This window comes from Xenopus laevis, chromosome 4S (genome assembly GCF_017654675.1).
Source record: "Xenopus laevis strain J_2021 chromosome 4S, Xenopus_laevis_v10.1, whole genome shotgun sequence".
Taxonomy (NCBI): domain Eukaryota; kingdom Metazoa; phylum Chordata; class Amphibia; order Anura; family Pipidae; genus Xenopus; species Xenopus laevis.
The window spans coordinates 108,662,458-108,676,964 of record NC_054378.1 but is presented as its reverse complement, the minus strand read 5'-3'; the positions used below and the strand labels follow the sequence as shown (position 1 = coordinate 108,676,964).

General features: G+C 39.4%; 1 protein-coding gene across 4 annotated transcripts in view; it reads right to left on the bottom strand.

Moving 5' to 3' along the window:
- cntn4.S (contactin 4 S homeolog) overlaps positions 1-14,507 on the bottom strand; it is a 212,638-nt gene that overhangs the window by 37,717 nt on the left and 160,414 nt on the right. For all 4 annotated transcript variants that reach the window (XM_041591294.1, XM_041591296.1, XM_041591295.1 and 1 more), the window contains 1 exon segment: positions 3,093-3,219. In XM_041591294.1, the coding sequence (XP_041447228.1) occupies positions 3,093-3,219 (127 nt within the window).

The following is a 14,507-nucleotide window of genomic DNA, read 5'->3' as shown; positions in this document are numbered from 1 at the left end:
AGCCAAGTATTAGAAAGAGAAATATACTCCAGCTACACCATATATACGTAGGCAACTCTGGGGCTGAAGACGCAGGTAACCAAAGAAGCCACCGATACTTGCAAATTGGAGTGCCCCCTCCCAAGCAATCTCACTGGGAATTTTTCTTTTAAAGAGATAAAAAATAACTGAAAAACAGACCATAGAATGAACCAAAAAAGCAGATAAACAGGAAAAAAATGAGGTAAAAGCAAAAAGGGAAATTAGAAAAAAAGAGGAAAAGTAGGAAACAAAAGGAAAAAAGAGAAAAAGGGAAAAAACATATATATGTGATAGAAACTAGGACCTGCTTTATGCAGAAGCACAACAGATGCGCTGGATACAGGGAAAACACAATTACAACATATATCTTTCATAACACTTGGTGAAGGGTTTCTATAAGGGATCTTAAAGGTTAATTTGCACTGAATATATTTACACTGCAAATGAATTATTATACAACACTGAATATATTTATATTATAGATTCATCAAAGCGATACTGACACGTTCCTATAAAAATCTTACAAACGTGTCAGTATTGAGTAGTTGCTTCACTCAGAATAGTTCCCCTGAAAGCTGCCCCCACCCCCGCGATCCTTTGCGCAGCCGACCCGCTGACACTACTAACTGATCATATGCATTGCTTCTGTGACGCTGGGCTGGGGGCAGAGCGATCCTCCCATAGGCGGAAGTCCTGTTTTCATTTGTAATTAGCCTATGGAAGCCCCGAGCCCAGCGTCACTGAAACAGCACAAAAGATCTTTTAGCAGTGTCGGAGGGTCGGGTCGGAGCAGGTTCGCGGGGCTGGGGGCAGCTTTTAGAGGGGCTTTCAGGGGAACTATTCCAGGCGCAGCAACTACTTGATACTGACACGTTCCTATGAATTTTACAGGAACGTTTCAGTATCGATTTAATAGTAAAATGAATGCACTTTAATGTTGAGTAAGTAAAAGCACATTGTTTACACAGCAGCACTTTAATATACAGTGTGTAAAAACACCCTACAGTATAATACGAGTTTTCCCTTTTCTTTTTTACTCTCTCCTAAAACTCATCTTTTTCTACCCTCCTGCTTCTCTCATTGCCTCTGGTCTCTTTTTTCTTTCTCCATTCCTCCTATTTTTCCTTTCTTGTTTTTTTTTCCTATGTAGGGAATCAGACAAGTCCTTCCCTAGTTTTTTCTGTCTGTTACATCATCCAGCCCAGTTACAGGCTGGAGAGCCATCCGATTGGCTGGGTGTCCCAGTGCATCCGTGGGAGTGCCTGACTTTGGAGCCAAATGTACAGGGTTACAGACAGAGCAGAGCTTATAAGGGAACCCCTGCAGCTGCAGCCAGCCAGAGCCAGATCTGTGGAGTGTGACAGTGCTGCTTGAAAAAAGTAACCAGGACGAACTTGGAAAGGGCTGTGTTTTGCTCTGCTTTGAGAAAGCAATTGAGCCTCAGGTAGAGTCAGTTTCTATCTCCTGCCTGTGGCTACTTTGGCCACTGTGTGATTCCCCAAGGTGAGGACAGGTCTTGCTCGTGTACCTGCCATGTGACAGTCAGTAACATACCTAGAGGGGGGCGGGCCCTGGTGCAGGACGTGTGGTGCAGGCCCTGGCCTATTAGCACCCCCAGCTCCCCTGGTAGTTCCGCCACTGGTGGCAGTTATGTGTCAATGTGACAGAAAAACAGGGAAAGGACTTGTCTGATCCCTTAAACCTCGGTTTCCTCTTTTTTTCTCTTTTCCTTTAACCTCGTTTTCCTTTTTCTGCTCATTTAATCTATTTGGTTCTTTTTTTCTTTGTTTATGCATTGGTCCATTTTTCACTTATTCTCTTTATTGTATGAAACTGTGTTATAAATTATAATAATAATACATATAATACAAATGGCCATTCAAAACATGCCCTCCACAGCCTACAGCAAATAATCTGTATGATGAATGCATATGTATAAGTGTAATTACTGTATATGTGTGTGTGCTCATATTTCAGGGAGAGAGATCAGTCTGTCCCTCCAGGAAATCGAGAGTAACCTCATGTAGGCAAGAGCATATGTTCGAAGGCATCCCCAGTCCTTCCAAAATAACTTCTAAGTATGTGTGAATGTGTAAGACAGGGGTACTACTACAATACTGTATGAACAAATTCTACACTTACTTCATTAAAAAACCTACCAGGTGAGACCCATTGTGAGAATCTGTTCAGAAGGGGACACAACAATTTGCAAATATTATCACCCATTATAATTGTTTGGTACTCGTTGTAGATCACATATTCTATTGAATAACCACATTAAACAACCGCATTGGCTTTGCACAGATAATGTCATATAATTTACTAAATAAAGCATGCAAAATCTAGACACCCTTTCCCCAACATGCACAATGTAATAGACAAATGCAATCTATTATATAGAATCTTGTTATCAAGAAATATACAAAAATATATAATATATATATATATATACACAAAATAAAGGACAGAGTCAGTGACCGGGTGCATCGCCATGCTTGCCCTGCCCCCCAACCCGTCCCTAGCCCCATCCCTGTTCTTCCCTAGCCCCCCCCCATTGTGCTCATTAATCCACTAATTTGGATATTATTGGAATTTGGTTGATGATTCTATACATTTTAATAAAGAAGGCAAGTTAGGTTTTGGGTACACACTGCTGCCAGTGAGTAGGGTTGCCACTTATCTGTATTAAAAATTCCAGCCACACTAAGAGGTACAGGGGTGGGGCCATGATGGATTAACTAATGGCTTAAAGGGGAGCAGAGTAATTATGTAGTGGGAATGCAGAAGGGGCAGAGCAGTTATGTAAATAAGTGAAACAGAGGCCAGTTTACTGAGTAGAGGAGAAAAATCCAAACTGCAAGTGGGTAGAGAATGACAGGAAATTACAAATTTAGCAACACTATGGTCGCAGCCCTAACAGCGAGACAGACCTGTTACTATATATGACTGGATGGGGGGGTGTTAAAGTGTGATGACTCCCGATAAATACAGGTGACTCGTGAGTTGACATGTCTGCATAATTCATGCTCCATAACGAGTATTAAGGGTGTATAATGGAGGCTGTCACTCGCCTTACAACAGGTTTGGGATGTCCTTGTACGTCACAAACTAGTCTCAATGTTCGGTCCTCTGAATCCAGAGGGAAGTTGATATTGGTGGGCTCCTGAGCGAAGACCGGGCCCTGCAGAGTCAGCTCATCTGCAACGAGAAACAGGGAAGACAGGATGGCTGTGAATAAATGGGACATAGGTTGTGACTGACCACAATAGTACTTGGTTAGGGTTTTCATAGGGACCCTTAGAGACAAGCCTTTAGAAATGCAATCCCATGCAGTGTTTTTTTTTGTCTGAATGAGAACATTTACTTTAACTGAACCTAATCTTTTCTAAAGGGACGGTAGCCTTGGGTGTGCACTGAGATGCCGAAGGCCAAGGGTACGGTCCCCATAGAGAAGAATGAGATCAATGAACACCTACAGTGGAATACACAAAAAAGCCATTGAATGGGAATATCTAGTATAAGTAATTCCAGAGCAACTGGACTTGCTGAGTAATTGTTGAAGATGTTTTACTACTCATCCGAGCAGCTTCTTCAGTTCAGCTGACTGGTATGGGAAGTCTTTGGCATTTAAACTCTTCCACTAATCACAACACACTGGCACATTGTAACTCTTCACCTTTGGGGAGACGAAGCAACTGCTCACCAAGCGAATGGCTCATCATAGGAGGGCAAACTCTACAGTGCAAGACTCTTTCTATACCTACAAGACAAGGGACACTCCTTTGAAGATAACAATGTCCACATTTTGGACAAAGAAGACCACTGGTTTGAACGATCAGTGAAAGAGGCGATTCATGTCAAGGTGGAGAAACCATCCCTAAACAGAGGCGGGGGCATTCGACACAGTCTGCTACATACAATGCTGTTTTAACATCTGTACCCTGGCGATTTTAAAATACTTCACACACCCATTCATGCAACTCTCACAAGTAACACCTGTTTATAGGAGTTGCATGATACCTTGGTTATCCTATCACAGTAACTACACAGAATCTACACCTCTGTGAGTTTCAGGTGTCACCTCTCTGAAAAGTTACAATGTGCCATTGTGATTGGATTAGTGAAAGAGTTTATATGCCGAGGATTTCCCACACCAGTCAGTTGAACTGAAAACGCTTCTGAGATGAGTAATGAAACATCTTCAAAGATTACTCAGCAAGTCCAGTTGTTTTAGAATTACTTATATTAGATATAACATGACCTGGATGAATCAAAATCTTCATAGTCATTGAATGGGAATGCAGCTATGTGTAAGGACCCTAAAGCTTAAACATTAAGCATAAAATTATTATTGAAACAACTGGGCTAACAATAGGCACAAATCCAGTGCAAATAAACATATTCAGTTTAATACACATTGCATGGTATAAGATAATTATTATTAAGATTATTATTATGCATATTATGTCACTGGGCTAAAGGGAGACTTGAAAGGAAAAACTATGAAAAAATTTGATTTAGGTTTCCTTGACACTTCACACTGCAGCCAAGGTTACAGGTTGCTTTTGCCTGGTTTACAGTTTAACATTTCTAATAATATTTTTTTTTCCAAAAATGCTATTCAGGGTTTTCTGAATATAGTAATGAAAAATGAGCTAGAAATGGAAGGAGGGGGTCTGGAGAGCAGCCAAGGCACATTGTTTTACATAAGCCTCCAATAAAGGGAAATGCAATCAACATTGTAAGTGGAAAAGAAATTTGTAAAATTAAAGAGAAAATTTGCATTTCAGAATGTTATAATACTGGTTAGACAGTATTTATCCTGCAGTTTTTAATGGAGCCTAGCACTTTTTAAAGACCTTTTTCGAAGGTGTTTTTTTTTGTATCGCATAATAAAGTTTTCCAGTTAGATTACGACCTACGCCTCACCCTCAAAACAAATTAATGTAAATCTGCACTTTTGCAGGTTATATAATTTTTTTTCTAGTTTTTATGATATTGGAAGTTTTTACCCCCCTAATTTGAAGCAACACCACCATCTGCAGTTAAAAAGGGGTTGTTCACCTTTGAATTATTTTTAGAATGATGTGGAGTGATATTCTGAGACAATTTGCAATTGGTTTTCATTTTTTATAATGTGTAGATATTTAAAGGTTCAGATTATTATTCATCAGCTCTACAGTTTGCAATTTTGACAATCCAGTTGCTAGTTACCCTAGCAACCATGTATTGATTTGAACAAAAGACTGGAATTCCAATAGAAGAGGACCAGAATATAAAAAATGAGTAATAAAAGTTGCAATAACAATACATTTGTCACCTTATGGACCATTTGTTTTTTAGATGGGGTCAGTGACCTCCATTTGAAAGCTGGAAAGAGTCGGAAGACAGCAAATAAATTAAAAAATATATAAAAGGTCTGTAACCCTGTACATTTGATTCCAAAGTCAGGCACTCCCAGGGGGGCCCAGCCAATCAGATGGCTCTCCAGAAAGAAAAAAGAGGCTAGAGGCAAAGAGAGAATCGGGAGGGTAGAAAACAATGGGTTTTAGGAGAGAGTAAAAAAGAATATTAAAGTGCTGCTGTGCAAACAATGTGCTTTTACTTAACATTAAAGTGCATTAGTTTTACTATTAATTAATCTTTAATACATACCTCCCTAAAAAAAGGAAAGGCAATTGAAAAATTGTTTAGAATTAGTCATTCTGTAACATACTAAAAGTTAACGGAAAGGCAAACCACCCCATTAAGTTTTTGAGAAAAGGAAAGACTTGTTCTACTCAGAAAATTTATTTGGTTAGCAGAGAAGATTTTTTTGACTTTCTGTCGTCCATTGTAAGTACTTCAATATCTTGCCCTTTTCTCTAACGTTATTTTCTAGTGGCCAGTCAGCCAAAATGAACAGCAGGTGGCGCTGTTGCTTCAAATGAACCTGAAATTTCTATAGTGAACTACCTACATTAACGGTATGTTCAGGGTTACAAAGCATAAAAGTAATCTCCACCCAAAAACTGATTTTTTTTAACATAATATTATTTTTTTTAATTAGAAACAACTTTCCAATATAACCATAATTATACATTTATATTGGTTTGAATTTCATATGAACAAGTGTCCTTGAAATTGCTCAGATTGCTCTTTTAAGGCACTTTTGCAGTTCTAGTATAATGAATTTGAAGCAACAGCACCACCTGCTGGGATGTTCCTCTGTTTAGAAAATGAAGTTAGATAACAGAGAAGAGTCATTTAACTTTTCTCTGGTCAGTTCTCAGAGCAACATTACAAGCTTTTCCTTTTCTCAATAACTTAAAGCGGATGTTCAACTTTTGCAATGATAGTACTTTGTCCGCCAGGCCATTACTGCCTATATGGTACTAAAAGTTCATTTAAAGGTGTACACGCTTTTAATAACCTTTGAAGCATTATTTTTACAGGCCACTCGGGTGGCGCCCTTGTGAAAACTGGACTCCAAATTGAAACTGCCCAGAAGATAAATATTATTCTAGAAGACATGACTGGCTATAAAGTAACCAACAATCAGAGCTTATGTGTTCTGACAATGTCACGAGTATTACAACAGATACAATGATAGCCTGGAACAGAATGACACCTATTTATTCTAGGCTTTCTAACATAGAAGAATACAGGGCCATTTATTAAGTGCAGGGTAGGGTGCAAAGTACAAAAAGCAAACAGAATTTTAACAGGTCTCTATGTACAAAAATGGAGCGCAAAGACCCACTTATCACACGCATTTGGCAACACTGTGGAGGAATACTTGCATTAATTCACACGCTAGCTGCAGAATGCAGTAGGACCCTTAAGGGATTTTATAGGGGAGTGCTTTTGCGCCTCTCACCTCTCTAGCAATTGTATCATAGTATATACTCCAATACTACAAAATTTTTTCTTTTTCTGCCTGTTCAGTGCAGAGAAAAACTGGACTTTTCAGTACAAACGAGGGACTGCGGGTTGAGCTGTCAAAAGAGGGACTGTCCCTCTAAAAACGGGACAGTTGGAAGGTATGCAATAGAGGATATATATAGGGATTTTACTTTTACAATGCTATGTGCACATGCTGCAACATTATGCAATATACTACTCAGAGCCGGGCCAACCCGGCCAGACGCCCTAGGCAACCTGGCGGGCATGGCGTCGGCTCAGTGTGCGCGAAACTGCGCATGCGCGAAACTACGCTCCAGCGCGCATGTGCAAGGCTTTGCTACAGCGCGCATGCACGAAATGGTGTTCGCGCATGCGCAGAGGCGCATTTTCGTGAAAGAAACTTGGCAGTCTGAGAGAGACGGGACCGGACACGGGGTAGGCGACAGAGGAGGTGCGTGCCTGGCGTCCCCCCAGCTTTGCGTCCTAGGCACGTGCCTACTCTGCCTACCCCTAGTTCCGGCCCTGATACTACTATACAGGTATGGGATTTGTTATCTGAAAACCCGTTATCCAGAAAGCTCCGAATTACAAAAGGCCATCTCCCATAGACTCCATTTTATCCAAATAATCCACATTTTTAAAAATGATTTCTCTTTTTTCTCTGTATTAATAAAACAGTAGCTTGTATTTGTTCCCAACTAAGATATAATTAATCCTTATTGGAAGCAAAACCAGCCTATTGGGTTTATTTAATGTTTACATGATTTTCTAGTAGACTTAAGGTATGAAGATCCAAATTATATCCAAAGATCCGTTATCCAGAAAACTCCAGGCCCTGAGCATTCTGGATAACAGGTCCCATACCTGTATAAACTACATACAGTAAAACCCCAATTTTATGTCCCATTTTTCCAGAATTTATGCCATTTTGACTTGGTTGCATGGAAAATGAAAACATTCTACAATCATAATATACAGTACTCCCATCAGTATTGGTTATAATTAGTATTGAAGCAGATGCAGAGAATTACTTTCATTAACACATTTTATATATTCCCAATATATCCGCTCCAACATTCTATTTCCCATAGTCTAGCTGCTAACAAAACACAACTCCCCATATCGTCAGCCAGCAGGAAACCGGCCAATCCTGAGTTACTTGCTTTATTGGTCAATAAACAAATTGTGGTTACTAATTAGCTGATGAGTTGTACCAGGGATTGGGCAGGCTTACGCCATCTGACCCTTCCTTTAATTGAACATGCCCTAAATTCCATTTATCTTAATTATAATTTGTAGAGTAATAATGGGCCAGTATTATAGGGAAAGGAAACAAATCAAACTATAAATGCTGTAGATAACTATTTGCTATGGAAGGAATAAAGACCACAGGCACATGCAATCTTCTGCTTATGCATTTGTGCAGCTACAGTATGTATAGACTTTTATAGAATTTATACAGCTATGTAATGGCATTGCTAGATAGAGACGACTGTCGGAAGAACACACACAGTAACAGTGTCCATATACTAGTGGGAAAGAACAAGCCCTGTGACCCAATTCTGCACACACCTATGGATCACCTTAGCCCCTGTTGGGCAGAGCAAACCTGTGGTTACATCTATAGGACTGACATGATCATGAGACGGCACTTCTGCTTATGTCACTTTGGATTGTGCTGGGAAGCGTTCACAAAGATGAGATTAATCACAGTATGAAATGTACAGTCCCTAATATGCCTTTTCAACAATTAAACAATCTTACGGCAATTAAAGTGAATGATCCCTGAGGGGTTTCTCCCAATCGCCATCAATGGGAAGCAATTAGTGGCATCTTCGGCACCCTCAGTGTAGTTATTTATTGATTATGAAGATGCCAAATGTGCTTTTGTATAGCCATGGGCAATTAGTAAAGTAGCCTTATATAAAAAACTCATGGTGGCCACCACTTTTTCCTTCATTTTCCAGCCAAACAACATGAACAAATAGCAATTCGATCAGCAACAATTGAGACTGTTTCTGTCTGCTTAGTCCATGCTTTTTGCTTATCCATTCATCATCTAACCTAAACTGCAAGGGTCGCACTTCCAAGGAAGGAGTCATCCTACGGAACTACCCAGGGGCCAATCCATCCAAACTCTACCAATATCCCACAGAATTTCCCAGGGAGCAATCATCCGGATATTAGCACTGTGACCTTTGTCTTGAGCAGTTCATCATTCACAAATGCCATTCTGAATTCTGGGAAAAGGTACCGATCATTAAAGCTTATGTTTCACTGGGAGGCTAGTAGCTGCTACTAGTAGCTGGCTGGAAGCAATTACTTTGCAGTAATAGAATGCCTATTTGGAGGAAGCAAATAGTAGTCACTACTAATCTCTCTATGCGGTGTAAGCCTATCATAATACTCTGAATCAACTGTAAAAACAAAGGTTTGTTCCTCTATAAAACTAAACCATTCTGACTAGATGAAATGTGTGATTCATTTCTACAACATACCCTGGTTTAACCCTGGAATTCTGTGCAATGGCACACAGAGGGGGTGGTTGGCTAACAATGTACATGATAGTCTGATAATTAAAGATGCAATTAATTCAAAGTGGGTTCATACAATGGCACAGCATAAGTATTCTTTTGCCTTTAACACCGGCGTGTCCAAACTGAGGATGTAGCTGAACTATAAATCCTCACACAAAAGAGGTCTGTGCCAAACAATCCCATAACTCTCAAGCTATGGTAGAGAATTGCTTCTGCAGCTTTTGTGCTGGGAGACATTTGTTCTCTAAGAATCATGACACCAGCTAAAGCTGAGCCGTTCCACTCATTCCGAAATCAGATGCTAAAAGTTAAGTAATGCCTTTAATTGCTAACAGATTGCCTCCGTGCAGTAATGAATTCATATTTACAATGCTGGGAATTTATATCCATCTCTCAAGAAAGAATATGTTAGAGACAGAGCCATTTTTCATTTTAAATGTGGGTTAAATAGACAGGAAAGCATCAACATTGCCTTAACTTTATATTTTCTCTGCATGTGTGTCCTACATCTAATCTATAGGTAAATATTCTCCATTTGCTATTCATCCACCTACGTCCTCGGAATACAATACTGGTTATCGCCTTCTATAGCCCTCCCATTGTATTACAAATCTTGTGACCCAATAGCACAGTGGCATGGTCGGAAATCACTTGAGAGTATGGTTAATGGAACAGTGAAGATTTGCAAAGCAGGTAGAGGTTTTTATGGCAATATAACCTGTACTGCAAGTATATGTGAAGGTATAGTTGTCCATCCGTGGTGTATTGTGCAGCACTGCAGCCATCTTTAGCACTTTTTAAATATAATACCATAAAGATGGACTCTCATTTACTAATACTGATGCAAATTTGGCCAAGCACAGGGAAGGTAAACATTTATTATCAGCCAATCTTCAACCTTACAATTGTAGTTGCTAAATTTCACTAGTGCAGCTGCATTGGTGCCCACCAACCAGATCTTTGCTTTTATTTCCCAACTATTTAGTACCAGCACTGCAACAAATTTGCACCCATGTTACAAAATAAACCACAACATCACTAATCTGGGGTCTGGCCCTGAAAACTGGGGATCATCTTATATTAGTCACCTTAATATATGGGGCCAAATTATTAATTTATTAATATCTGCTATCCATTGAAATATTGGAAAGTCCAAAGCCTGCACTGACCCTTGTTTTTAACCACACGGGGTCCAAATCTCACCAAACACACCAAAATAAATGGATCTTAATATGAATTGGCCAATAGACCCATACCAACCAATCACAGATGATTGCTTCCATTATCATAACATACATGCTTCATAGCTTGTAGACAAATCAAAACTAATTGCGGATTACTTACTATGTATCACTGTTAGCAAATGAGAGCTACTGTGTTAATTATAGGCCCAACCCAATACTTAGAAGGTGGTCTCAGGTTAGTATATCCTACTGTTTTAATCTGTGCATGATATAACACAATCAATGAGAGCATAGAACATATTAACCTATATTTGTCATTTGCTGAGATATTGAGAAGGAAAACAACATTTTAGGAGGTGTGAGGGTAATGTTCTTGCTGAGTAAGACGCCCTCTCATTATCGCTTGAGTGTTATGATAAAATAAGGAATGCAGTGCCAAATGTTTCATTAATTAGGTCTGCGTCAATGAATCACCTGAAAGTGAAGAATGAACGAAAGGTACCAAACTAGAGGGAGAGAAATAACCTGCTAAAACTCTGCCTAAAGATTTGTTGATTATGCCGGCAAAGCTGTGAGGTCTGTTGCAAATCACTGTTTTGATGGACCATGGATGCCCCAAGTAGTGGCTGCTGTACTATGAAATTGATTTCCGAGCACGAAGAGGAATGATTTGCTATAGGAGCTGGAATATTTCTGAAGGCCTAGCACTAGAAAATCAATAGCCTAGAATGTTACCATGAAACTGTTGGATGAGTAGATGAAGATGAAGTTCATTCCAAAATAGAATGATTAATCGAAGACTTTAAAAACAAGACATGGCGAGATTAGGTTTAGCCCATGGACAGAATGGAGATTGATAATGCGGGATGACAGAGGTATGGAGCGGGAAAGGAGAAACGCTCCATCCATAATAGTTTACTTGGCACGATTCCGAGAACACAGAAGGATTAGAGTTGGAATTATGAGTAAGTGATCTTCCTATTTGGGTATGTGGTGACATAGATCCCATAGAGCAAAGGGCCTGAACAAGAGAGGGACCCTTTTTATGTACACAAACTTGCAACCACTTTGCACCTTGCATCACAAAGCAACTTGACGAATGAGGCCCACTAACTTTAGTAGCTGGGCTACTATGGAGTCACCCATATTACATGGTGATTATAACAACGTTGTTTTTCTTTAATACTGACGGTACCTACAAGTGACAGAGCAGCCATACTATCACTATGGAAAAGGGACATATTCACAAGACATTCCTTTTCTTACTAAATTAATTTTCAACCAGCAATATCCAGTCAGAAGAGGTGTACAGCAAGTGGCACTGTTGTTTCAAATTCATTATATAGTGTTATAAATGGAAATAAAGTATAGATTGTTTACAATACCAATGACATAGATAAATGACACAAATCATTAATTAATATTGGAAAGCTACTTAGAACTACATGATCATTTATCAGGCATATATTCAGAATTTTTGCCCCTCTTACAGACTTATGCAACCAAATCATATGAGATTATATCCTTTGCATATGTAACACTGTATAAACTTCAGTCCTCAAAGTGTTTTACCACTTATATTTACCAGTAAATAAATATTACAATTTTCTTGGGAAAAAACAAAGCCAGCAATTGCCCCCTGTGTGAGTTGGGCTGAATGTAAGAGCTGTGCGTTGCACTAAACCTGGTCTGCATCTGAAAACGTTTGTGTTAGCGAAGAACAAAAGAATATCGCTTGACTTGCATTCTACATGTAAGGTGATCTGATAACAAATGTCATGGGGAGCAAAAACAATTGAGATGCTCCAGTACTTGATCATCTAAGGAACATCTAGAAACAAGCCCTTTCCTGAATATGAAAAATGCTATGAATGGAATATGAGATAAAGGGCCAATATATCAAAATGTAGCAGCATAAAGGAAATATAATGTAAAATATGGAGAGAAAATACCTTTTACTATGATTTTCTGTTAGTTATAGTCTCACCCATTACAACACTGATGTGGGTTATGACTAGGCTACCATTGTAAAGTTGTCCTTGTACAGGAAGACATGCAAGTACTCTTGGGCTGCAAACTATCCACTTCCCACCTGATATCTCATAGGAATATATTCAGCTAAAGAACACTGGGTCCTTGACCAGACCACTCATGTTTCATAATAACAAATTGTTAAGGCATTCATTTGGCCTATTATTCCAGGCTGATAAGACTTTTGGAATTTATTACTGACATAACATAATTTTGGTATGAACCCTTTATAAAGTGTTAACTAGTTTATACCAAAACATGTTGTGTATTTGAATTGTGGTACTTCTCTAATTCTACTTTTATAAATATCCAAGTGGCATCATTTTCTCAGAAAGATTTACTCCAGATTGTTCAGGTTGGTCTGATGACACTTGCAAATAGTGACACAGACTCTCAACCAGATTGCTATCAATGACTGGTCCAATATAGGATATGAATTATTTTGTTCTTGAGCCATCCCAGGGGTATGTTGGCCTTGTGCTCTTCTGTATTGCCCTGAATCTCATCTCTCTTTAATATGAACACAATGCTCTTGTCCCCGATTATGGAGCAAAGACTTTCCAAGAAGACCAGAAGGCAGAATTCATTGCTAAACTTGTCCATGTTCAACACCACATTTATATATAGCTCAACATGCCCAAGAGGTGACCATCTCCAACACTGGGGCACAGAGTGGCCTGTGATTTTCAGCAAGATAGTCACTGTATACATCCAAGTGAGTATACTGGCAGAACTACAAAAATATGATGGCAGTATTATAGGGACAGATAACGTGTCAAGAATCTTCTACCAAGACGAATGTACTTTGTTAATGAATGCTCTTGGTAAGGGGACTTGATGGATGGACTGGACTTTGTCTTTAATCTGTTTGTTTAAAAGGATTAGAGTAACCCAACGCATTCCCACATCTTCTATTGTTCTGTTTTATGACTACCGTTATTTAAAGTATATTTTTAAAGTATATTTTTATAGTTGTATAATAGCAATGTAGTGGTATGTTTTATTTTCTAGTTGGTTGCCATATGGTGAATACCCAAACAAGCCATGGTTTGACAGCTCCACCTTCAGCTGTAGGCCTGGGGCATGCGCACTCCATACAACCCCAAGTGTAAGATCCCCTACGTGCATTGTTATCCACCAATAATCTCTCTATCATATTCTGAATACCTAAAAACCCGTTATACTGCAGCTCATATATGTACCTGGATCCATGTTGCTCCCACTGCTGCAAATACACCACAGGCCTACTAGTAGGCAAGATCTAGTTCAATGTTGTATTTATTCATATATGTAAGTGTATACAGTTAAGGCTATATAAACCATATGAGCACCTGTGGGCCCATGCTTAGGACAGTAAGCTTTAGGTGGGTGGCCCATATGTAAATATAGAAATCACCTATAAAAATGTCTTCCTGCTAAATCTGGCTGTAGAGCTGGGTACCTGATAGTCCTATGATCGGCGAATGTGACGCCAGGTTGTCTGTCCTGCTTACAGTGCGGCTCATTTATCAACACTGGGCAAATTTGCCCATGGGCAGTTACCTATAGCAACCAATCAGTGATTAGCTTTTTGAAGCCAGCTGCAAGTAGAACAATGAATGCAGCAATTTGATTGGTTGCCATGGGTTATTGCCCATGGGCAAATTTGCCCAGTGTTGATAAATGACCCCCACTATGTCCCAATTGGCCTAGGGACCAGTCCTATATGTAGTGCTTTACACCAAAAATGTATTAAAGGGTGAATTTTCGCCTCGGAAGGCTCTGCCAGACACACAACTTCGTCAGACGTTAATTTGCAGTGCATACATCAAGTTACATCTCAGCAGACGAATGCTGGCATTTCTAAGCA